This window comes from Sarcophilus harrisii, chromosome 6 (genome assembly GCF_902635505.1).
Source record: "Sarcophilus harrisii chromosome 6, mSarHar1.11, whole genome shotgun sequence".
Taxonomy (NCBI): domain Eukaryota; kingdom Metazoa; phylum Chordata; class Mammalia; order Dasyuromorphia; family Dasyuridae; genus Sarcophilus; species Sarcophilus harrisii.
In genome coordinates this window covers 202,635,499-202,662,168 of record NC_045431.1, presented here as the reverse complement: position 1 = coordinate 202,662,168, position 26,670 = coordinate 202,635,499, and the positions used below count along the sequence as shown (strand labels likewise).

Sequence of the window (26,670 nt, the reverse complement as noted above, 5' to 3'; positions counted from 1 at the left end):
CCTGGTTTTCTGTTAAGAATTCTGTTTTTTCTCCTTTTCCTGGCCTTTTAAAGTAGACTCTTCTAAAATTTATCTCATAAGGACCTGCATCTAAAAATCTGACAAGACAAGCATGCAAGGGATATGATCTCTATTACTGAAGGAAGTACTCATGTGGATAAAGACATGAGTAATTTGCAGTTTTGAACTTTATGTGTGTTTGAGTACATTTGTGATATAGAATACTAGGTCAGTTTTCCTTGACAATTTCTTGAAATATATGAAATACTGAAATCTCTTTTCAGTAATTCATAAATTATTTCTTCTCGAACTGTTTTTTAGATCAGTTGTTTTTCCAGTGAGATATTTCATATTTGTTTCTATTTTTTTCATTCTTTTTACTTTGTTTTATTGTTTCTTGATGTATCACAGAATCATTAGCTTTGACTTGCCCAATTTTAATTTTTAAGGAATTATTTCTAAAGCAAACTTTTGTACTTTTCCCCTCCTCATTTGACCACTTTTACTTTTTAAAGAGTTATTTTCTTCAGTGAAACTTTATACCTCTTTTCCACTTGTCAATTCTGCTTTTTAAAGAGTTATTCTCTTCAGTAGATTTTTGTGCCTCTTTTTCCATTAGGCTTGTTCTGTTTTTTTAAGGTGTTATTTTCTTCAGTATTTTTTGTGTTTCCTTTACCAAACTATCGATTCTTTTTTCATGATTTTCTTGGATCACTTTCATTTTTCTCTCTTATCCCTTTTATTTGATTTTTAAAAAACTTTTTGAATTCTCCCTAGAATTCTTTTGGAGCCTGAGACCAGTTTTTAGACTAATTCACATTTTCTCTTTGAGGTTTTGGATATAGCAGTTTTAATTTTGTTGTTTTAATGACTATGCTAGCTTCTTGTGATCCCTTCTGTTTTCCCAGTATCCAGTATTTATTTTGTGATTTTAGAATTTTGTTGAGAATTAATGTCAAGGTCATTAATCTACAATTTTTGAAAATTGAGACATTTGTACAAATCTGTTTTCTTAATTCAAGGATTACCTATAATTACAAACTAATTATAGAGGTAAATTTTTTTTCTATATCCTATAAATAATCAAAGAAACCTATATAAGTGAGTTGTGTAAAAGCATGCTTAATATTTACTGAATTGCTTGTTAAAAGTTAGTCGTAAGTGGTTTGTTGAACTGGGTTTTTTAAAGTTATTTTGCTAGTTGGTATTTTACATTATAATTGCAAATTTATCTTGCATTTCTTTATAGGGTCTGCAGAAGGAATGGGAAAAATAATCCAGAGATTTCCACAGAAGGATTGGGATGATACACCTTTTCCACAAGGGATCGAATTGGTAAGTTGTTGCTTTATCTCATTTTGTTTCCATAAACCTAAGTCTCTCTCATTACATGTAGTCTTAATTAATTTGATCCTTTAATTGTAACAAATTTCATATTATTGTAATACTTCAAAAAATATAGTTTCATTGGTATGTATATCCTTTCAATAGATAGATTGCAACATCTCCATAATGTGGTATATACTCTTCATGAGAAATTGTATTTCTACATTTCAGCATTTACTGGTTAACTTCCTGTTGGAGAGTCTACACTTCAGGAGTTTTTTTTAGTAGAACAATCCCTGGTTCCTATTGTAGCTTTTCCAGCTTCAAAACCTGTCAAAATTTATACTACTCTAGAAAAGTCTTTGAGAACCCTCTGTCATTTGCATATCAGAGAAAGCAATGGATAAGACACTTGTTGAAGGCTACTTCTAGTAATAGCACTTAAAAAAAAAAAAACATGCAGTTTGATTCAGAGATTCTTCTTTTGCTGCCTTGCTCTTATCATGAATTTTCCTGTAGCAAATCATAAGCATTAGAAATTGTTGAAAGAGAACAAAACCCTACATGCTTTAGGGAGAGGTTATTGTTTGTCTTTCGTTCTCATATAGAACCATGACATCAGGGAGGTAATGCCATAATGTGCAAATGAATTGGATTTCAATGAGGCAAGGCTGTGCAAAGTCACCAACCTCACTCCTCTCCCGAGCCATCTAGGTCTAGTGGCAAGAGCTGAACCTTGAAGGAAGGCATAGGTGGTAGAAGGGAGGAAGAAATCCCTTCTGTCCTTGGGTAGCAACCTAGGCTAAGGCATGGAGGCAGCTGGAATGGGTGTCAGAAACAGAATGGGGAAGGACAAAAAGTAGAATAAAATTAGAAAGCTGACTAGGACCTCATTGTGAAGGTGTTCATAGAGAAAGAGAGAGAAAGAGACAGACAGACAGACAGACATGTAGAGATACAGATGTAGATAGTTTATATTTAGTGGTATTAAGGATACACTGGAATTTCTTGCATAGTTGAATGACAAGGTCAGAGATGGTTTAGGAATATCACTATTAGCTGAGTAGAAATATATATAGAAGAGATGAGAGACTTGAGGCAGAAAAAAGCAATTATGGAGTTTTTATAGGAGGCAATGGGAGTCTTAACTGAGGCAGGGCTTATATGAGTGAAAATAAAGAGCTGTATGTAAGACATGTTATGGAGGTAGAAGTGACAAGTTTTGGCAACATATTAAATATGGGGAATGGAGATATTACTGTTGTCCAGTCAATCAGTTATATCCGATTCTTGGTGACCCATGAACCAACTAACTGCCCATGGATTTTTTTTTTTTTGGCCATTTCCTCTTCCTGTTGAGGGAGAGTGATCCCTTATATAGTCATAGAGTAGATCCATTGGGGGGCAATCAGAAGTCAAATTTGTGTCATATGAGTAGTGGTTGAAGGAAAAGGAATAGTTAGCCAATAGAACAATAGATTTGGTGAGGATAGTATTTAGAGAATGATGGAAAATACCTGCCAAATACTTGAAAGGTTCTGGATTGACTAGATGGCAAACTCCAAAATTCTATGATTCTGAAAAGGAGTGATTTTTAGTCTTTCATATTCTAAATTTTAACTTTTTAATTTGCCATTTTCCCCCATAGTAGTTACCTTATGCTTTTGCTTTGGATGTCCTTTACCAAGAAATGGTGAACTTTTAATTTGGTTGGATTTTAAAAATAAAAATATGAAAATAAGCTTAACCTTACATAATGACTGCTCTTCCAATTTGAAGTTATTTTTATTTTTTTGTATATTTTAGTCATACAAGGAAACCACAGACAGTCATACAAATAAATCTAAGTTAATTTTAGGGTGAACATTCAAAGAACAGTAGAATAATAGTATTGCACAGTCATTCTATGGCTTGTAGTCTATTTCTGGACTATGGGAACAAATGTTTTCTGGGGCTAGGTCTTAAAGCATAAGCAAAATATTGATGTTTTACCATTAGTTAGTGTGTAGATGCCTTGAGCTCTAGGACATTTTCTAAATTGAGCAATGGTTCTTAGTATTATGGGGAGAGGAAGGAGAGGAGATGATGAGGACATAATGAGTGAGAGGGTAAATAGCAGGTCTTTCTTGGACTACTTTGACTAGAATATATTGAATACCTTGGCTACTCAATGTTCCATGAAACTAGAGTTCCATGGGAAACGAGTTCCATAGCAGACCAAAAGGTCCTTCTGCTTTCCATCACCATAAGCCCTATTACATTAGAATATATCACACATTAATTTTAAATATTTGAAATTTTATAATCTAGTTTATAAAGATTCACTGTCTTCTTCTGTTTGTAGAGTAGTTTGCTAGGCACTAAGGGAGCTATGAAATCTGGATAAAACAGAATTCTTGTCCTTGTAGAACTCGGATTTTGGCAGAATATGACACCAAATCACAATAGTTGACATTTCTATAGGGCTGCAGTCTTGCAAAGCTTTCTTTTTCTTTTTCTTTAATTTTTAAACTTTATCATTTAAAGTTCTGAGTTCCAAACTCTGTTCCTTTCTCCTTTCTTCCCCGAAATGGGAAGCAATCAGATATAGGTTATACATGTGCAGATTTGTAAAACATTTCCATATTATATTATATTTTATATAAGAACACTTGAATAAAAGACAATAAGTGAAAGAAAGTTAAAACTACTATGTTTCAGTCTGTTTTTAATCAGTATCAGTTCTTTTTCTAGAGGTTGATATATGCTTTACCATTAGTCCTTTGGGATTGTCTTAGATCATTACATTGCTGAGAATGGCTAAATCATTCATAGTTCTTTATTGAACAATATTACTATTGTTGTGTATGGTGTTCTCTCCTGTTTGTGTTTACTTCACTATATATCACTTCACGTAAAACTTTGCAGGTTTTTTTGAAATCATCTTGCTTGTCATTTCTTATAGCATAATAATATTCCATCTCTATAATGTACTGCAGTAATTTAGCCATTCCCCAATTGATAGGCATCCCTTTGATTTCCAGTTCTTAGCCACAACAAAAAGAGCTTACTATATAATATTTTTGTACAAAATATTTTTCATTTTTTTATGTCTTTGGGATATACATCTAGCATGGTATTGCTAGATCAAAGGGTTTGCATATTTATAGCCCTTTGGGCATAATTCTAAATTATTCTCCAGAATGGTTGGATCAGTTTACAACTCCAACAGTGCATTAGTGTCCCAGTTTTCCCACATTCTCTCCAATATCCAACATTTTCCTTTTTTTTGTCATATTAATCATTTTGATAAGTGTGAGGTGGTATCTAAGTTATTTTAATTTGCATTTCTTTGATCAATAGTGATTTAGAATGTTCTTTCAAATGACAATAGATAGCTTTGATTTGTTTGCCTGAAAACTACTTGATGGTATCCTTTGACCATTTATCAATTGGGGAATGAATTGTATTTTTATAAATTTGACTGAGTTCTCTATATATTTGGGAAATGAGCCTTTTATCAGAGATACTTGTTGCAAATTCCCCTTCCTCCATTTTTCTGCTTTCCTCATAATTTTGGTTGCATTGATTTTGTTTGTGCAAACTTCTAAATTTTTATGTAATGAAAATGATCTATTTTATATTTTGTAATGCTTTCTTTATCTTCTTTGGTTTTAAATTCTTCCCTTATCCATAAATCTGATTGAGAAACTCCTCCAAGCTTTCTTAATTTGCTTATGGTATCACCGTTTATATGCAAATCATGTATCCATTTTAATATATGGTGTTGATTATATGTTGAATGAACATGAATATATATGTTGAATATATGTTAATTTATACCTAGTTTCTGACATACTGTTCCAGTTTTCCCAGCAGTCTTTGTCAAATAATGAGTGTTTTTTGTTTGTATTTGTTTTTGTTTGTTCCATAAACTTTGATCTTTGGGTTTATCATCTACTAGATTACTGTGGTCATTTGCTATATTGTAATTTGTACCTAATATATTCCACTCATCCACCATCATATTTCTTAGGTAGGACCAGGTTGTTTTGATATTTTCATTTTATAATACATTTTGAGATCTGGAATGGCTAAATGCTCTTGATATCTTTGAGCTTCTGTTCTTCCAGGTTCATTTTTATTAATATTTTTATAGCTATATAAAATGATTTTTGATAATTTGATTAGTATGACTCTGGAAAAGTAGATTAATTTAGATACAGTTGTCATTTTTATTATATTGGTTTGATCTACTCATGATAATATTTTTCTAGTTGCTTAGATTTGAGTTATATGAAAAGTGTTTTATACTTGTGTTCATATAATTACTGGGTTTGTCTTGGCAGGTAGATAGATGCCCAAGTATTTTATATTGTTTAGGGTTATTTAAAATGGAATTTCTCTTTCTATCTCTTGCTGCTGGACTTTATTAATAATACCTAGAAATTCTGAAGATTTTTGTGGGTTTATTTTATAATCTGCAATTTTGCCAAAGGTAGTTTTTTAGTTGATTCTAGAATTTTCTAAGTATAACGTCATATCCCCTGCAAAGACAAATAGCTTTGTTTCCTCATTGCCTGTAATATTAAATAATAAAAGTAATAATGGACTTCCTTGTTTCACTCTTGATAGTATTAGAAAGGTTTCTAGATTATCCCCATTTCAAATAACTTTTACTTTTTTAATAATGGCTTTTTATTTTCAAAATACATGTAGAGATAGTCCCCTAGACAGCAACTAATCCAAAATATATTAAATGTGCAATTCTTCTATTTATATATACAAAATTATCAGGCCACACACACAAAAAAAATTCAGATCAAAAAGGAAAAAAAAAAAGAGAAACAAAATGCAAGCAAACAGGAACAACAGAAAAAAAGGTGAAAATATTATGTTGTGATCCATATTCAGTCTCCATACTCCTCAGTCTGGATGTCATCGATTCTTTCTATCATAGGTCCACTGGAATTTCCTCATTATTGAAAAAAGCCATGTCCATCAGAGTTGATCATCACATAATCTTGTTGTTATGTATGCTGTTCTCAGTTCTACTCACTTCACTTAGCATCAGTTCATGTAAATCTCTCCAGACCTTTCTGAAATCATCCCTGCTGATTGTTTCTGATAGAACTGTAATATTTCATAATGTATATACATATACCATAATTTATCAGCCATTCCCCAACTAATGGACATCTACTCAGTTTACAATTCCTTGTCACTACAAAAAGGGCTGCTACAAACATTTTTGCACATGTGGGATCTTTTCCCTTTTTTGTGATCCCTTTGGGAAATAGACTCAGTAGAGACTCACTGCTAGATCAAAGAATATATATAGTTTGATATAGTCCTTTGGGCAGAATTCCAAATTGCTCTCCAGAATGGTTGGATCAGTTCACAACTCCAACCACCATGTATCAGTGTCTCAGTTTCCCTACATTCCCTTCAACATTTAGCATTATCTTTTCCTGTCATCTTAATCAATCTGAGAGGTGTGTGGTGGTACTCAGAGTTGTTTTAATTTGCATGTCTCTCATCAATAGTGATTTAGAGCATTTTTTTCATGTCATTAGCAATGGCTTTAATTTCTTCATTTGAAAATTGGTCATAACATATAATTTGCTGATGGTTTAAGGTAAATATTATTTATTTATCATTGTAAGGTAAACTCCATTATTCCTTATATTCCCTCATGGTGGTTTTTTTTTTTCTTAATAGGAATGGGTGCTATATTTTGTCAGAGGTTTTTTCTGCATCTATTGAGATAATCATAGAATTTCTATTGGTTTTGCTATTAATATAACCCCTTATGCTGATGGACTGGTTAATCAACCTTAGATTCCTAGTATAGATCTCACCTGGTCATAGTGTATGATCTTTGTGATATATTGCTATAATCTCTTTGCTAATTTAAAATAGTATGTAATTTAAAATATTTTTTAATCAGTTTTCATTAGGGAAACTTTTCTAAAATTTTCTTTCTCTGTTTTGACTCTTTCTGGTTTAGATATCAGCACCATATTTGTGTCATAAAAGGAATTTGTATGACTCTTGCTTATTTTTCCAAATGGTTTAGATAGTATTGGAATTAATTGTTCTTTAAATATTTAATAGAATTTGGTTGTTAATGCAACTAGGCCTGGGAATTATTTTTTAGGAAGTTCATTGAATGACTTGTTCAATTACTTTTTCCAAGTTTGAGTTATTTAAGTATTTTATTTTTTCTTCTCGTAATCTGGATAATTTCTATTTTCACTGATATTCATCCATTTCATTTAGATTGTCAAATTTATTGGCATAAAATTAGGGAAAATAGCTCCTAACAGTTGTCTTGAAATCTTTCATCCCTTTCATTTTTGATATGAGCAATTGTTTTTTTCTTTTCTTTTTAAAATCAGTTTAACCATGATTTATCTATATGGTTATGAGGTCTTTATGTCCTAATAAGGGTCAGTTTTTGTGTAGATGCCATGTAATGCTGAGAAAAAGGTATTTCTTTTTCTATTTCTATTTAGTTTTCTTCAGAGATTTATCATATCTAACTTTCCCAGCATTTTATTCACCTCCTTAACTTCTTTATTATTTCTTTTTTGGTTAGATTTATCTTGTTCCGAGAGAGGAAAGTTGAGGTACTCCACTAGTATAATTTCATTATCTATTTTTCCCTGTAATTTATTAAGTCTTAATTTCTTCTATTCATTCAACTTCTTCAAAAATTTATATGCTATTCCATTTAGGGCATATATGTTTAGCATTGATATAATTTCATTGTCTATGGTATTTTTCAGTAAGATATAGTTTTCTTCTTTATCTCTTTTAATTAGTTCTATTTTTACTTTTGCTTTGTCTGAGATCATGGTTACTACCCCTGCTTTCTTTGCTTCAGCTGGAAGGTAATAGATTCTCTTTTAGCTCGTTATATCCTGTAGGTATCTTTCTCCTTCATCTGAAGGATCTTGTAAACAATATGTTGCAGGATTCTGGTTTTTAATTAATTCTGCTATCCACTTTATGAGTGAGCTCACCCCATTCACATTTATAGTTATGATAACTGTTTTCCTCCATGCTATTTTTTGCTTATTTATCTCCTTCTCTCTCTTCCCACCAACCTTTTCCCTCCTCACAAGTGTTTTACTTCTTCTCCTACTTGGTTTTCTAATTGTTTGGAGGGCTTTAGAGGGTTTCTTCCTCTTTGTGCCATCTTGGCACCAGAAGTCCTGCAAAGCTCTTTCTCCCTAAAACTCTTACAGAGTTTAAAATGTTATCCCCATTTTACAGATGCAGAATTTAAGGTTCTCGAATTGGAAAGGGTGGTCAGGGGCATTGTCTTCAGAGGAGAACCAAGTTTCTGAGACTACAAAGATATTAAAGGAACATTAGAGAAAGAGGTCTATTACAAAGGTTGGTGTGTTAAAACAACAACAACAACAACAGACTGAAGATCCCACAAAGAACAATATAAAAGATGGATAGAGTTGGACTGGGTTAACATGAAGGGGCACAAGGAATAAGGTAGTAGTAATCAGGGATGGCAACTTTGATCTAGACAGTGTTAAACTTAGAATCACAGAGATTGTCATGCTTTTTTCCAGTAACAATGGTAAGACTGATTTGATTGTTATTCCTTGATCAAGATTCGGGATGTCAGAGATAGAGGGATGTAAGAATAAGTGGTATTCTCTGCCCAACTAGATTCTAGTGTCCCTGATGGAGCCAGCTAGGAGAGTTGAGGCAAACTTTGCCTTGCCCTTCAATTAGAAGTTAATATAGCTGTGACCCAGGGCAAATATCAAAGTTTTAGATGGGGAAGTTATGATGTCTGGAGATCCTGAAAATTGTTGCTCCAGGTAATGAAAGTGAGGCAGAGTTAGGATAAATGGTAAGATACCTATATTGGTTAGGTCATGTTGATATGACTGAATGGAATTTGGAAGCATCTGAATGATCTAACTCAAAGTTAATCATTAATGAATAAGAATCATCTTGGTGAAGGGCCTCTGTGCCAAGGTTCTATTTTTTTTTCCAAGATTCTATTCTTTGCCCTATGTCGCTCAGTAATTTTTTTAAATCAGTGATTTGGATGAAAGCACACAGGCACGCTTGTCAAATTTGCAGCTGAGTTACTTATGTTTTCAATCTCAGGGTCATCTTTGATTCTTTCTTCTATTTCCCCTTGTCGAAACTATAGCCATATCTTATTTCTTGTACCATGAAAATATTTCCTGTCCCCTCTCCACTTACACAGTGATCTCTCTAGTTCATGCCCTTATCCCTTTCCACTATAACAATAACTTTCAACTTGGTCTCCTTGCCTCAAGCTTCTCCCTTCTCCAATCCCTCCTTTTCCCAGATACTGAAGTCATTCTACTCTTTATATCCAGTGGCTCCCCATGATCTCCAGGATCTAATATAAAGACTTCTGTTTGTTATTTAGAGCTATTTATAACCAGAGTCCATCCTTCTTTTCCCATCTTCTTACATGTCACTCTTCTCCACATTCTAACTGTATTGTCTTTCTTCCTATTCTTTGGACACACCATTCCATCTCTGAAACTTTGCACTAGCTGGATCTCTTACCTGAAATGCTCTCCTTTATCACCTCCATCTTGTAATTCTCCTGGTTTTCTTTAAGTCTCAGCTTAAATCTCATTTTCTGCAAGAGGACTTTCCCACCCTCAGCTATTAGTATTTTACCTTCTGAAATAACTTCCTATCTCTTCTGCATGTGTTATATGTACGTAGTTATTTTCATTTTGTGTCCCCATTACAATGTGATTTCTTTGAAGGGAGGGATCATTTTTGCCATTCTTTTGTGTTTCCATGGCCTACCACAATATCTGGAACAAGTAACAATCTAATCATTGCTTTTTGATTGATTGGTTTCTTCATCTGATGAAGAGTTTGGCTGAAATCATCTCTTAACATCCTTTCCAATTATAAATCTGTGATTCTATTTGGATAGGAGGTTAGGCTTCTTATTTCCTATCTCAGTGAATGGGAGTAAGATTAAAAAGTATGAGTTGAATTTAACTGTATTAGTGGGTTAATGGATGGCAGTTAAAGAGACAGATTTCATAGGATTACAAATTTAGGAACCTTAGCGGTTATCAAGTCCAGTCCCTCCGTTTTACAGTAGAGGAAATTAATCCCTAGAAAGGGTAAGTGACTTAGAGTCACAAAGCTGGGAAGTCAGATCTTCCTTGTTCTAGGTTCCCTGTGCCTCTTATCTGTTCAGTGTAGAGATTTCTAACAATTAGAATTGCCCAAAAAATGTGGAGTGTCCCCAAAGTAGTAAATTTCTTACATTCTAGAATGCTTAGATGGAAGTTGGAAAGGACTTGCCTTTGGGGGTATCACAGATCCCAGTTATTTACAGACCTTAAACAAATCACTTTACCTTGCTAGGTCTGAGTTTTCTCATTTGTAAAATGAGTTTAAACTAGATGACTTCTGAGGTTCCTCATTCTGTCATCTGATGAAGGAATTACTATACTGGTTGCAAGATTAGACTAGATGATCTCCCAGGGATTTTCCAGATCTTTTTTGTACCTATAACTGTACTTGATTATTTCTTTCTTTCTTTTTTTTCTTAAAGTTCCTTTATTGAGACTAGATTTCCCTCAATTTGTGGAATAATTTTTGAGCAGGTCCTTACTTTTTCATATAAGTAGACATTGAATTTAAATAATTTCTTAGATTCTCTTAAATCATTATTTATGATTTACAACCTCTATGAACAGTGAGATAGAGAGCAGGAAATTCCCTTTATGTTTGTAGAGTATCATGTTGCAATAAGATGTGGGATACTAAGTAACACTGAAAATCAGATTTTGATGACCCTTAAAAATTTTTTTTTTAAAGTCATGAATTGTATGACTTAGCATTTTCAAATCCCAGATGAACATGTTTGGTATTTTATTTGTCAAGCACGAAATTTTGGGCAGGAAATTCTTTGAATTACTTCCGAGACCCCAATCTATTGTTGGTTCTTACATAAACTTACTAGTTGTTAGAGGTTATCAGATTTTGATAATTGTTTTACAAATAAAATAATATTAGATAGCTAAAGTTTTTGGTTTCTTTCTTAATTGTTACAATCTACCTTTTTTGATGCTTTGTCTTAGAAATTAGTATTCCAACTACTAGTATAGTATATAACAGCTACATGCAAAAGAGTGAATTGTTTGCATCTATTTTTGTGGAAGGCTGAAACAATAATTCATACTTCTTTTGTGAACAACGTTTACAAACTTTTTTGAGACATTATAATGTTAAGTTGTACCCTTCTTTTAGTTATTACCTGAGGGCGATGAAAGTTAATTAACTTGAACTTGTCTACAATAGTAAATATTAGTGCAGTGTCAGATCTGGGACCCAAATCTTTTGGTTTAGTTTTTGGGTTCTCTCCTGGCCCCCTCTACTCCTCAGTATACTATGTTGCTTCCCAATACTAGGTATCTTTAGTGGAAAAACCTTTGAAAAGTCAAAGGTACTAGGAGCTACCTGGTACAGGGGATTAGCACTGTGACCACAGTATTGAAGACTTGGGTTCAAACTTCAACTCTGACATTTACTCTGACATGTGTTTGACGTTGGAAGTCATGTCTTTTCCCTTGACCTTAGTGTAGTCATTTATTGTAAAAATGAAAGGCCTGAATTAGATGTTTTTTGTTGTATTATTCTGTGGTTTTATGGGTAACCTACAGGTAAGAAAGATATGTTGTAGAATTTTCAGGTGAAAGTCATTCTCAAATGTACATGTACACACATGCATATACCCACACATTAGGATTTGCTTTCTTTTTCATTATGGACTTATTTCATTTTGTCAGTTTCTCATGTATGAGTCTCCAGATTCCTTTGAGTCTTGGCTATGGTTGATTATATTTATTTCACGAGGGAAAGCTATAGATAAATTACAGCTGAATTTTCGTAAGCATTGTTTAAAATGTTTTCCATATTGAAAATTGAACTATATAATTAAACTTAAAACAGTGGTTCCTCAATTGTATTGTTCTCTCAGTTGATCTGTGCCAAATCTCATAGATGGTGGTATGAATATAATTTTGCTTTTAATTGGTCATTTATTTTTGAGACCTTTCTTTGATGTCTTGTTGAATACATTGGTTTTCTTCTCATTATTTGTTATTTTAGGTAGTAATGTGAGGGATAACTAGTTTTAATCCCTCAAAGTAATATTTGGATAGAAAAAAAGTTGTAGAGCTATTGACTTAAAAATTACTTTACTATAGACATTTTCCTTCAGTATTGTTGTGATGTAGAAAATAGTTTCCAATCTTATTAATATAAAATTCTTTGAGCAGTTGATTTCTTAATTTGTTTTGGGGTTTTTTGAAACTATGATTTCATTTCTAGAGAGAGCTCCAGGAGGAACTTCTTCTACAATGTAAACTCATCCCTGCTTTGCAGACAATTGTTTGAGAGTATTCTGAGATATTGCCTTTGTCTTGACTTATCTTGAAAGTCATATAATTAGTACATCTTAGTAGCAGAACTTGACCACAAGTCTTCCTAACAGCTCTCAATTCACCAGGATATGCTCCCTTTTAACCATCCTTTGAGTCAAACATGGTCCTTGAGATAAAAAATTGCCATTGTTTCTAACATTCATCTAGTGATAAGTTACCAAATTATGATGTTTCCTCATTATGATTAATAAAAATTTTGAAAAGAACCTATATACATATGATACTATGCTAGGTTTTCTACAGTTCCAGTTAAAAACATAAAGATTTACAAGTATGGGTATTGCCATTCTGGATCAAATCTGTGATCCATGTGATCTCAGACAGGTTTACCCTTCTGGACATGAGCCTTAAACGTTATACTCATTATACATCCTAATTTTTCTTCATAGTCATTGAATTTCATCAAATTCTTCTATACTCAGTCACATTATGGGTCTTTAATACAATTTGAGGTAAAAAAGAGAGAAGATTAGCCTTGTTCCACTTCAGGTCAGTAGGCATTTACAAAATACCTACTATGTATAAGTGCTCTGTACTGGGAATTCAAAGATTTTTTAAAAATATGCTCTTTGTCATTAAAGGAAATTTTCTTTTAATTTTTTTATTAAAGCTTTTTATTTACAAAGCATATACATGGGTAATTTTTCCAACACTGACCCTTGCAAAACCTTTTGTTCCAGATTTTCCCCTCTTTCCCCCCACCCCCTCCCCTAGCTGGCAGGTAGTCCAACACATGTTAAATATGTTGAAATACATGTTAGATTCAATATATGTATACAATTATCTTGTTGCACAGGAAAAATCAGCTCAAGAAGTGTTGGTGTTTTTGTTCTTTATATTAAATATAAGAGTTCTCTCTGGAGGAGAGGGTTTTTCAGGGAGGTTTTCTGGAGGCAGCTTTAGTTTCAATTGAAAGTAAATAATCACCCAAAATCACAGCCAGCTAATAAAAGTTCAGATCTTTTATTGTGTCCTTCAATATAGCCCGGTTAGCTCAGAGGCCTATCTCTCTGCTTGGTTCTAAGAGCTCTTGCAGCTTTATCCTTGGCTTCTGCCTCTGCTTTCTTCGGCCTTCAGCCAGCACCAAGGTGGAAGATGCAGTGAATCTCTCTTGCCTTGAAGAGAGGGCTTGTGGGCTTCCTCCCAGAGTGCTCCTCTCCGACTGCAGTCAATGTTCCGGAGTAATTCTCTTAAGCTCTAAGAGCTACCTCCATATATATGATCTCCCAAAAGTTAACTCCTCCTTCTGGAGGCAGGGCTTAAGGGAGATATAAATTCGGATAGCTCATACTAAACCGAAATATCCCAAACGTGTGAACTCCATTGAGTACTTAAATACTTATGAGCTCTCTAAAGGTGTGAACACAAGCATTGTCTATTAGTATTAGCAAGTTATCACCTTGTAAGGATTCCCTCTAAAGTGTGAACCAATAAGCTCGGTATCAATTCTATTGAGTTAACACCAGGATTCTGACATCTCCCTTGAGTTTTCATCTTGTTTCAAGTTGAGTTGACACTAGGATTCCAACAAAGAAGGAAGAAAAAAAAAATGCAAGCAATTAACAACAGAAAGAATGAGAATGATATGTTGTGTTCCACACTCAGTTCCCACAGTCCTCTCTCTGGTTGTAGATGGCTCTCTTCATCATTGAACAAGTGGAACTGGTTTGAATCATCTCATTGTTGAACAGAGCCACGCCCATCAGAATCAATAGTCGTATAGTTTTCTTGTTGCCATGTACAATGACCTCCTGGTTCTTCTCACTTCACTTAGCACCAGTCTCTCCAGGCCTTTCTAAAATCATCCTGCTGGTCGTTCCTTACAGAACAATAATATTCCATAATATTCATATACCACAATTTATTCAGCCATTCTCCAATTGATGGGCATGCACTCAAGAAACTTACTTTTTAATATTGTTGGGAATGTAAGAATATATAGTATGTGTACTGATAAATGTGACAGAAAGCAGTGTCTTAAGAGAAAACCAGATAAATTCCTCTAGATATCTTGGAGGAAGGAACAAAACAAAACAAAGCAAGAGGGAATCTTGCTAAGGGGATCATGAAAAGCTTCATGGGGGAAATGAGTTCTAAGTTTGACCCCAAGATCAGAGATATGATCTATGGATGGAAATTATAGGACAAATTTAGATTTGTTATAAAGAAAAATTTCATCACAGAGCTGTCCCTAAAGTGGAGAAGGCTGTTTTAGGAGATGATAAATGTCTATTTGTTGGAGGCTATCAAATAGAGATTGGATAACTGCTTATTGAGGATTTGTTTAAGGCTTGTAAATGTGTTCATTCTATTATGGATTTGGAGCTGGAAGTGAGCTTAAAATTAATCAATAAAGACATATTTTTAAGCACTAAGTTCCAGGAACTATGCTAAGTGCTAGGGGCTCCAAAGATAAAGAAAAAACAGTCCCTGTCCTCCTGGAGCTCATTATTATGATTCCCCTGTTCTACTGGGAGAGGCAACATGTACACAAATAGCATATACCAGGTACACAAAGAGACCAGACTAGAGGGATTAAGGTAATTAGTCAGGGCTCCACAGGTCTTAAGTGGCAGATTTGAGAACAGACTCGAGTCTTCTGACACCAAATACAGTTAAGTACCCTTTCCACTGAACCATAGTCTTTCCTGTATGTGTTGGATTTAGATGCTCATTGAGGTCTCTTCCAATACTGAATTTCTGTGATCTCAAACTTCTGTATTCTCCCATTCTGACTACTACCACATTATTTATCATGGTTTACACTCACAAAGTCAACATACACTTGGGAGACAAGTCCAAAATATAGCTGATTATGGATCCTTTCTACAACATGCCAGACAAGTAATCTGTCTTTCTCTCCTTGAAGATCTCTAGTAATCTGAACTCCCAGACCTCATGAAGCAGCAAGTTTATATTTAGATAATTCTTGTTAGTGTGCTTGTCTTTATGCCAAATTTTAATCTTCCTCTTCACAATTTTCATTCATTGCTCTTGGTTTTGCTCTCATGGGCCAAGTTGAGCTAGTTAAATTTTATTCTAGCTTTATCAAAAACTCTGACGATAGCTATTATGTCTTCTCTAAATCTTCTATTTCCTATTCTAGTTCTTTTAAAGCATTCCTGAGATGACAAAATCATGGGGCCTTCAGTATCCTTATAATCTGGTTCTGATCATTTTCTAGCTTATCAGTATCCTTCCTTAAACATGTCACCCAGAAATTACTCTGAACAAGGCAGAGGATAGTCGGACTCTCACCCCTCTAGTCTTAGAGACTAGGTCTCTCTTAATTCAGCCTAAGAGTTCACTAACTTTTTTTGGCTGACACATTACATTTTTGACCCATAATGAATTCATACTCCACTTCCCTCCCATCCCTATCTCCTAGTCTTTTCCAAATGAACTGTGTCATTAACTATGTCATTTCCACTTTGTATTTGTAAAGAGAATTTTTGGAATCCAGATGTAAGACTTTATATTATCCTTATTAAAAATAATATAATTTGCAATTCATTTAGTTAACATTTATTAAGTGCCTACTATGTTCAAGGCACTCAAAATATAAGGACAAAAATTAAATAATCCATGTGTATTCTTCTGAGGAGAGGGATAGATTGTGTAAATATATGGGACCTGTGACAATGCAGTTCAATATTTTTTCCACTTTTGTTCTCAATAGTATTTTATTTTTTCCCCAAGTATATGGAATGATAGTTTTCAACTTTCATTTTTGTAAGACTTCCTGTTTCAAATTTTTCTCCGACCTTGCCTTCTCTACCCTCTCCCTAAGACAACAAGCAATCTGATGTAAGTTAAATATGTTCAGTCCTTTTAAACTTATCTCCATGTTTGTCATGTTGTACAAGAAAAATCAGACCAAAAGAGGGGAAAAAAACCATGAAAAAAAATGAACAAACAACAACAACAACAAAGGTGAAAATATTATGCTTTGAACTATATTCAGCTTTTATTGTTCTTTCTCTGGATGTGGATGGCATCTTCTTTTTTTTTATTATAACTTTTTATTTATAAGATATATGAATGGGTAATTTTTCAGTATTGACAGCTGCAAAACCTTTTGCTCCAATTTTTCCCCTCCTTCCACCCATCCCCTCCCCCAGATGGCACATAAACCAATACATGTTAAATATGTTAAAGTATATGTTAAATACAAAATAAGTATACATATCCATACAGTCATTTTGCTGCACAAGAAGAATCAGACTTTGAAACAGTGTACCATTAGCCTATGAAGGAAATCAAAAATGCAGGTGGACAAAAATAGAGGAATTGGGAATTCTATGTAGTGGTTCACACTCATTTCCCAGCGTTCTTTTGCTGGGTGTACCTAGTTCAGTTCATCACTGCTCTATTGAAGCTGATTTAGATCCTCTCATTGCTGAAGATGGCCAGGTCCATCAGAATTGATCCTCATACAGTATCGTTGTTGAAGTATATAATGATCTCCTGGTTCTGCTCATTTCACTCAGCATCAGTTCGTGTAAGTTTCTCCAGGCCTTTCTGAAATCATCCTGCTGGTCATTTCTTACCGAACAATAATATTCTATAATATTCATTTACCACAATTTATTCAACCATTCTCCAGTTGAGGGGCATCCACTTTCCATCTCAAGTCTATTGGAATTGCCTTGAATCATCATATAGTTGAGAAGAAAGGCAGTTAAATATGGGAGAATGAACATTAGCACCTAGGGAAATCAGGCCAGTCTTCAGAGAAGTGTTGGTATTGAATTGAGATTTGAAGGAAGACAAGGATTCTACAAGGTGGCTTTTAGGCAGGAAGTCCATTCCAGGTAGAGAAGAATGGGTCATGCCAGTGTACTGGGAACATTCACTGTGGAGCTTGGGTCCCAGCTAGGTTCGGTTTGGATGGAATGTAGACTTTGTAAAGGGAAACAATTGTCAACATCACCATCACCAAACATTAATAAGCACTTGCTTTATGCTAGGCACTGTGTGAAGCACTGGGCATACAAAGAAAGGCAAAAATAACCCCTGTCCTCAAGGGGCTCACATTGTAATTGAGGAGATAACATACCAATAACTGTATATACAAAATATATACAGAGTAAATAGATGGTAATCTTTGAAGGAAGGCATTGTATTTTTTTTTTTTTTAGTATAGCTTTTTATTGATAGAACATATGCATGGGTAATTTTTCAGCATTGTCCCTTTCAATTACTTCTGTTTCAACTTTTCCCTTCCTTCCCTCCATCCCCTCCCCTAGATGGCAGGCAGTCATGTTAAAAATGTTCAAGTATATCTTAAATACAATATATGTGTACACATCCGTACAGCTCTCTTATTGCACAAGAAAAATCGGATTTAGAAAGGTAAAAATAACCTGGGAAGAAAAACAAAAACAAACAGTCCACATTCATTTCCTACTGTTCTTTCTCTGGGTGTAGCTGGTTCTGTTCATAACTGATCAATTGAAATTGAATTGGATCTTTTCATTGCCGAAAATATCCACTTCCATCAGAATTGATCCTCATATAATATTGTTGTTGAAGTGTATAATGATCTTCTGGTCCTGCTCATTTCATTTCTGCATCAGTTCATGTAAGTCTCTCTAGGCCTTTTTCAATTCTCTATGTATTTTGGAAATGAGGCCTTTATCAGAACCTTGAACTGTAAAAATGTTTTCCCAATTTATTGTGGGAAGGCACTAGTATTAAGAGGGACTGGGAAAAGCCTCCTGTAGAAGGGAGGATTTGAATTGAGGTTTGAAGGAAGAGTCAGTGGGTGTAAGTGAGAAGGGACAGCATTCAGATAGGGGACAGAGACATTTAAAAGGGACAGAGTTGGGAGATGGAGTGTTCTGTGCAAGAAAGAGTGAAGGATCATCAGGAAGTAAAATATAAGAAAACTGGAAAGGTTAGGAAGGGTCTACTTTGTGAAGGACTTTAAATGCTAAAAAGCATCTTATATTTGATCATTGAGAGTGATTTCAGTTTATTTAGTAGATCAGACCTACACTCTGAGAAGATCACTTTGGCAGCTAAGTGCAGAATGAACAGTTTATATTTTCTCTTACAGGCAAGGACTGACATGGTCAGACTTATTCTGCCTTAAGATAAACATTTTGGTAACTATGTGGGTGATGCATTGGATTGGGAAGAGACAGGAAAACAAGGAGACCAATAAACTTACTAAAAAAAAAACCCTCACAGGTGAGGGTTCACGAAGGCTTGAACTAGGGTGATGTCAATGTGAGTGTAAACAAGAGTTCATAAAGGAGAGATATGTAAAAGAATCTTTGAGGTTTGATGACAGAGTAGATGTTGAAGTTGTTGAAAAGGAAAGGGTTAAGCCTGGCACAGACATTATGAATTTAGTTAACTCCTAGGGTAGTAGAGTCTTCAATAGAATATGGTATTTGGAAGGGCAGGGATGGTGGTGGTAAAATTGGGGGGAAAGATGAATGCTAGTTTGGACATGTTGAGTTTAAGATGTTGATAAAGCATTTAGATATATGTCTAGTGGGCAGTTGGTGATTTCAAATTGAAGTGCAGGAAGGAAATTAGAGCTGATTATGTTGATTGCTGGATGCTGTGAAACTTTGATAGAATACCAGTGCCATGCCAGGAAACTGAATTGCTTCCATCTGAATTGTCTTAGGGAGATTCTAAAGATCACCTGGCAGGATGAGATACTAGACACTGAGGTCCTTTCTCAAACTAAACTGCCAAGCTTTCCAACTATACTGCAGAGAGTACAGTGTTGGCCACATTGTTCGAATGCCAAATGTGTGTTTTTTTATTTTATGGAATTATTTTAAATTATTTTATGGAAAACTCATACAGGGAGAGAGCTCACAAGGTGGTTGGGAAAAGTTATACAAGGACACGCTCAAGGTATCTCTTAAGAACTTTATAATCAATTTTATGACATGGGAGACACTGGCATAGCACTGCCCATCACGGCATACCCTTATCAGAGAAAGTACAGTGTTCTATGAGCAAAGCAGAATTGAATTAGCCCAAAGAAACATAAGATGCGCAGAATTAGAGAAGCTACCCCAAATGCTCATATGGACTATTTGTGTCTGACCTGTAGCAGAACATTCCAAGCTTATATTAGTCTGATCAACCATAGTCGGACACACTAACTTGACTCTAACATGGTGATGTTATTTTGATCCTCTTCAAGAATGAGGGACAACAACCAACCAAGGATAATACTTATTTGAAAACTCACTTCTATAGTGTTTTATAAGTTTGACTTTTTCTTCTACCTTGGCATCTTCCTTAGGTCAGATTTTGTATCTTATATTTTACCTATCCTCTAGCACTTAGTAGAGTATAAGACCCAGAGTAGATAATCCATAAATTCATTAGACAAGTAAAATTTGCTCCTAGTTTCTTTGGCATTTCTCTGATAATGTATGGATTATTTTAATCGTTTGAGTCTTCCATTGTTAAAATGTAACCCATTTTGGCAGACCAGGGATGTATATATTATATAGATATACTACACTTGGATATTCATTAAATATTAAAAACAACTTTCTTCTGATAATTTAAATTTATTTTCTAAAAAATGTGTTTAAGGTCAGAAACAGCTGTGGAAATCACACTTTTCTTGCTCCGCAATATGGTCTTTGTGGGTCTTCCAATTTTCATATACTTAGAAGATTAGCCAAAATAAGCATTCCTAGCTACTGTCAGAGTGGAGTGAATTTAGATATGGAATAAGTTATTTATAATATTTATATTTTCATAATCTTATAATTTACATCCACATATTTTAAATGGTTCATTAAAAATATTTGCAGAATAGTTAAAACAGCATAAAGAAAACATCTGTATTTTTATCTTTTCTAAAGTCAATACCCTATTAAAATTTTATAGCCATATGTAACTGTGAATATCTTTTAGGGGTGTGCTGAATTTGCTGTCAGGAAGACCTAAGTTTAAGTCCTGCCAAAGATCCCTGCTGGCATTGTACAACTAGGCAGTTCTTCTGTATCTGGACTTGCCTTTTCCTTGGTTATCTCCCTGTTAAAATGCTCTTTGTTCTGATTTTCATGCTCTCTAGATTCTCTAGTTCCTTCAATTGGGCTGAAATTTGATTGCAAGAAACCTGTCTCAGTTCTTTCAAATGCTCATGTTTTTGCTCTGAGTTACCTCCAATTTACCCCATTTATATTTTTCCATTTGTTTGAATGTTGTTTACTCTGTCATAATGTGAGCTCCTTGATAATAGCAATTGCTTTTGCTCTTTTTTTTGATATCTCCATAGTCTAGGACAGTACCTAAGACCTAGTAAACTCTTATGAAACACCTATTATGTTTTTGCTTACTTAATTTCTCTCAGCCTCAGTTTCCTCATCTGTAAAATAAAATTAATAAAAACACATAATTGACTAGGTTTATTGTAAGAACCAATGTGATAATCTATGTAAAGTTATTTAAAACAATAAAGTGCTACATGTTAGCTATTGTTATTATGAAAATCACAAGAGTATTTGTATTTAAATAAAAAGAAAATCAATAGAATTATTGAATAATTCAACTTGGCAATAATTTATCCACTGGGCAGAGAGAACTGAGCTAGATGTTGGGAGCACTCCAAAATATAAATAACAAACATCTCTTATTCTTTTTGAGCTGATTTGTCTAGGAAAAGGATAACACATACATGGATAATTACAGTAATAATATATATTTTGTTCACATTGGTAGTACAGATATATTGCTTCTTTAGGCAGATATCAGAAGTTTGCTAACTTGATCACAAATTTATGTCAATAAATTGTTTTATCTACAATATGTACTTACAGTATAGTATGTACAGTATGTTTTACCTACAGCATATGAAATTTTATTTATGAGGGGTTGACTTAGAGGATTCAGTAGTAGTTAGGTAATTCTGAGGCTTTAATCCCAAGGAAGTGAAACAGGACAGTTCAAGAGGAGTTTAAAGAATTACCATTTTAATTCTGAGGATTTTCTTCTTTTATATATATAATTCTGAGGCTTTAATCCCAAGGAAGTGAAACAGGACAGTTCAAGAGGAGTTTAAATATATTTTTTTTTTTTCTCATCCAGACCAGTGCATTCATTAGTATAGGGAACTTTCAGTATGGAAACTCCTTCCATTAAGTCACATCAATTCTTCTATAAATGTCAGAGATAGCTGCATGAAGCGATGACAAACTAAGTCAGTAACTCAATTACTTTATACTTAGCATATTTTTAAAAAATTAAATTTGTGATACAAAGATATAAAGGAAATTCTCGCTAACATAATGGAACTCATATTTTGTTAAAGAAACAGTGTGTATACATATAAGTATATACAAATAAATGCCAGGTAGTTTGGGAAAGAGAGCACTAATAGTTGGGGGACTTAGGAAGGGCTTTGGACAGGTGGTGGGGGTGAAGAGGAAGTGAATTGGCAAGGGGATCAGATCAGCTTGTTCAAAGTTTTGAAGATAGGTAATGAAATGGTGTATTTAAGGAACAATAAGAAGGCCATCTGATTGGATAAGGAAGAGGGGTTTAGATAGGTTGGAGTTAGATTGTGTAGTGAAGGACTTAAATTGCTAAACAGGGGAATTTATTTTTGATCCTAGAATTAAGAATTAAGAGTGAAAAGCCAGTAGGCTTTTGCATAGGGGAATGATGTGGTCTTGAAATAACTTTTCAACACCTTGGACTCTCTTTGTCTGTAATATAGGAGATATTTGTATAGAATACTAGGAGAACCAATAATAATAATAGCATATATATAAAACATATATATTATAATAACATATACTTATGTAATACTTTATGGTTTACAGAGTTTTTTAATACATTGTCTCATTTGATCTTCATAATCATTTTGAAGTAAATTGTAGAGACACTCACTATATGTAGAAACATACATTTATGCTTTTCATGAGCATAAAGAGAAAACACAGGCAGAACATTTGAATGACTTATCCAAGAAATTATAACAAATGACACAGCAAAAATTCATGAACTTAGATTTTCTTACATAGTCTTCCTACCACAACACATTACAGCTTGGCCCTACCAATGGGAAATTGGGAGGTTTCTAATTATGTCTTGGTTTATGATTAAACTTTTTTTGTCTTTTCTGATTCTGCCTTTTCCTTAAAGTAGAATTTTGAAAGTTCTTACGGGTTTGAATTTGAGATTAGTTGCCCTTTTTATAAATATAAATATAAATATAAATCTAGTTCCTACTCACCATAATTCTTAATAATAATAAATACTTCAAAAAATAAAAAATCCTAAATCTTTTCTCCCAGAAATATTTTTCATAATTTAAAAGATTAAAATAATTGTGATTTCATAAATTTTTTCTCTAGCATGTTAACTACATTTGTTTCTAGGTTAAGATAAATATGATTTAGTAGTCTACAATTCAAAACTATAATTTGTTTATACATGGAAGCTATTTTCTGAAAATGTGCTGGTTGTGGAAGATAATTTCTGTTGCTAATTACAGGGGTAATTAAGGTTTCATAAAGTTTTTAAGTTGTATAGTCTGCTCACAAGGGTATTATATACTGATTCCCTGTAAAATCTTTAATTAGTGTGATATTCAATCTAATCATTGAATTAGGACATCGTAGTTATTACATAAATGTAATATATTCAAATCATTGTTTGCCTTGGATAATAGTACTGTATTTTAAAGACTTTTATGAGATTTGAACCATTTAGGAATAAAGTTACTTCCTGCTTTAACCTCCTGAAAATGAATACCTTTTTTAATACCAAAAACATAGCAACATGTTTAATGAAGTGTGGTGGCCTCTAGTGGTGCATGTGTTGATATGAGAATCACCAATATCTTTACTAGGTACATAGTTCTTGAGTGAGAAGAATGTTGATTTTAGATTTTAGAAGGTTAATGTATAATGAAGGGAAAGTTCTCTTTTTTTCTGTGAATTTAAATTTAATCTGGAGTTGGAAATCTTTTGAAGTCTTTATAGAAGTATTATTATGGTAGATTCTTAATGCTGCTGAATTTTCATCATGTTGAATCACAGAATGTCATAGTTTGAAGGAACCTCAAACATCTTTTAAGCTAATCTGTGCCTGATCTAGAATGCCTTCTACAACATCTGCAAAAAGTGATTATTTATTCTTGTTGACATAAAGACTTTAATAGATAGGAGCCCCCACCTCAAGTGTTTCTAGGTAATCCATTTCACTTTTGGATAGCTCTTTTAGGAAGTTTGTTTATTTTCATCATTTCTGTTTTCAACTTCCATCTCTTTCTGCCAGTTTTTCTTTCTTAGGCAAAGCAGAGCACATTTATAATGTCTTCTATTTGAGAGCCCTTTAATTACAACAGGGAGTTTTCACGTCATAGGATCATAGATAAGGGCTGAATGTGACCTCAGTGTTCATCTGCTCCAAGTCCCTAGATTCTTAGCTAGGAAGTTGAAGTTCAGAAAGGTTTACTGATATCTCTGAGATCTCATGTGCAGAAAGTAGAAGAGCTGGGATTCCAGTCCACACCCTCCAAATTCAGTATTTTCCTTAGAACACAGCAGTCTCCCCTCTCCTCCCCCATGTCTGCTTATCTCCAGACTAAAGTTCTTCAGGTCCTCCACCTATAAGTTATGATGTTGAGGCCGTTTGCCATCCTAGGCATTCTTTGCTAGGTATTCTTCATTTACCAGGGTCCTTCTAAGCTTTTTACACCCGTAACTAAAGCTAATATCCAGTTATAATCACTTCTTTATTCCTGGAAGCTGTGCTATTCTGAATAGTCAAGGTTACATTTATTTCTACCTGCCACATCACTTTTAACTCATACTGATCTTGTAGTCCACTAAAAACCCCACATCATTTCCATAGGACCTGCTTCTATATATCCACATCTTCCCACCTTGTATTTGTGAAGCTAATTTGTTCTAACCGAAGTTTAAGAATATTCATCATCCTTGTTAAATTTCATCTCAATAAATTTGCTCAATGTTCTAATCTGCTAAGAGTAGTCAATAGCTATTTATTAACATATCTCAAACTGAAATTATTATCGTTTACCTAAATGCTACTCCCTTCCAAACTTCCTTACTACTGTTGAGGGGGCACCATTACCTTCCCAGTCCTGAAAGCTCACAACTTTCAAGGTTGTGAGGGTCTTCCTTGACTCCTCAATACCTCTGACTTCTTATATATTCAGACTCTTGCCAAAGCCTGTAGATTTTACCTTTGTAACATCTCTCAAATACATCCCCTTCTCTCCTGTAATAATGTTATTACTCTAGTATATGTTTTCATCTTCTCACATTTGAATTACTGCAATAGCCTGCTAGTTAGTTTGCTTGTCATGAGTCTGGTTGACCTCTTCCCCTTCCCTTCAATCCATTCTGTCTCTATTCGGTGACGAGTGATTTTTTTTCTTTTGTTTTTTTCCTGAGGCAATTGGGGTTAAGTGACTTGCCGAGGGTCACACAGCCAGGAAGTGTTAAATGTCTGAGGTCAGATTTGAACTCAGGTCTTCCTGACTTCAGGGCTGGTGCTCCATCTGCTGCGCCATCTAGGTGCCCCACACCAGTGATTTTTCTAAATCAAAAGTCATTCTACTCCTTTAACTTAGTGTTTCCCTAACACAATCAAGATCAAATACAGAATCAAGGTCCTTCACAGTCTAGAATCCCCACTTATATTCCCACCCCTAACCCTTTTTGACCTAGGGTCACTTGGCCTTCTTTCTCTTCTTAGGACCATTTTCCTGACTCCCAGTGCAAGGTTCTTTCTATTATACAGTGATACCTCCTTAGTCCCCAAATGCTAAATTAATAAATAATAGGATTTGTAATAATTCATTTTCTAATATTTTGGTTTAAATTGGGAAGAATTTATATATTACAGCTAGTTTTGAGTTCTGTTATTTGACATAACTTTTCTTTCTTTTTTTTAAATAATAGTTTTTTATTTTCAAAACGTATGCAAAGATAGTTTTCAACATTTACCCTTGCAAAATCCTTCCAAATTTTTCTCCCTCCCTTCCTCCAATCCCCTCCCCTAGACAGCAAGTAATCTAATATATGACATAAATTTTCAGTCTAAAATAAAAATAATTTTTCAGAGAGATAGTTTTATGATTCAAAGAAAAATTTTGAAAAAAGGACTTTTGAAATCCCTCCTATGATAACTTGCTGTATAACTCTTGGCAAGTCCCTTAACTTCTTCATACTTCTGGCCACTCTCTAAAACATCTTTACTAACTTACCATTTGATTATCTGTTGCTTTAGTGGAGGAAACGCCTATATTGCCAGTTATTTGTCTATTTTCAGTGACAACTTTTAGCTTTGATTTTAGAAACTATTACATAAATTTATGTATGTATATGAAATGAGTATATTTATATAGCTTACATTTTCACTGAATTATAAGGACTATGTCAAATCTTTCCTTACATTTTTTTTTCACTAAGAAAAAAGGTTTTTGAACTCTTATTTCCTGGTACGTATTATACCTGGAAATTATCTGGCCACACTGAGAAAGCAGCTATAATTTCTGCAGGTCTTACCTGATTATTTGTAGTTAATTGGTTTGTAAATAAGCAACATAACCTGTTAACCTGTTGCTGCTTGTCAAACAGTTTTTGCTTTTTTTTTTAAGGAAGAATATGAGTGGAGGTTAAGTGATTTTTATCATCTTTAAGTATTTTTTATTTTTCTAAAGCATGCTATAAAAGGAGACTGTGAATCCTTCCAGATATCATGTTGTATTAGCAAAAATGTCTTTAATATGAGATAGTGACAGGCTCTCATTTCTTGACCTAAATAATTTTAAATTCCATGTAAAACATATAATTTATGATAATTTTGTGTAACACCCACAGAATATGTGGAACCATTTGAATTTGAG

At 33.9% G+C, this 26,670-nt stretch overlaps 1 protein-coding gene across 4 annotated transcripts in view; it reads left to right on the top strand.

The window, feature by feature from the left end:
* The window catches only part of SBF2 (SET binding factor 2), a 430,203-nt gene that overhangs the window by 44,062 nt on the left and 359,471 nt on the right, over positions 1-26,670 (top strand). For all 4 annotated transcript variants that reach the window (XM_031941976.1, XM_031941975.1, XM_031941974.1 and 1 more), the window contains exon 2: positions 1,250-1,335. In XM_031941976.1, coding sequence (XP_031797836.1) covers positions 1,250-1,335 — 86 coding nt within the window. The remainder of the gene's footprint in view (positions 1-1,249; positions 1,336-26,670) is intronic.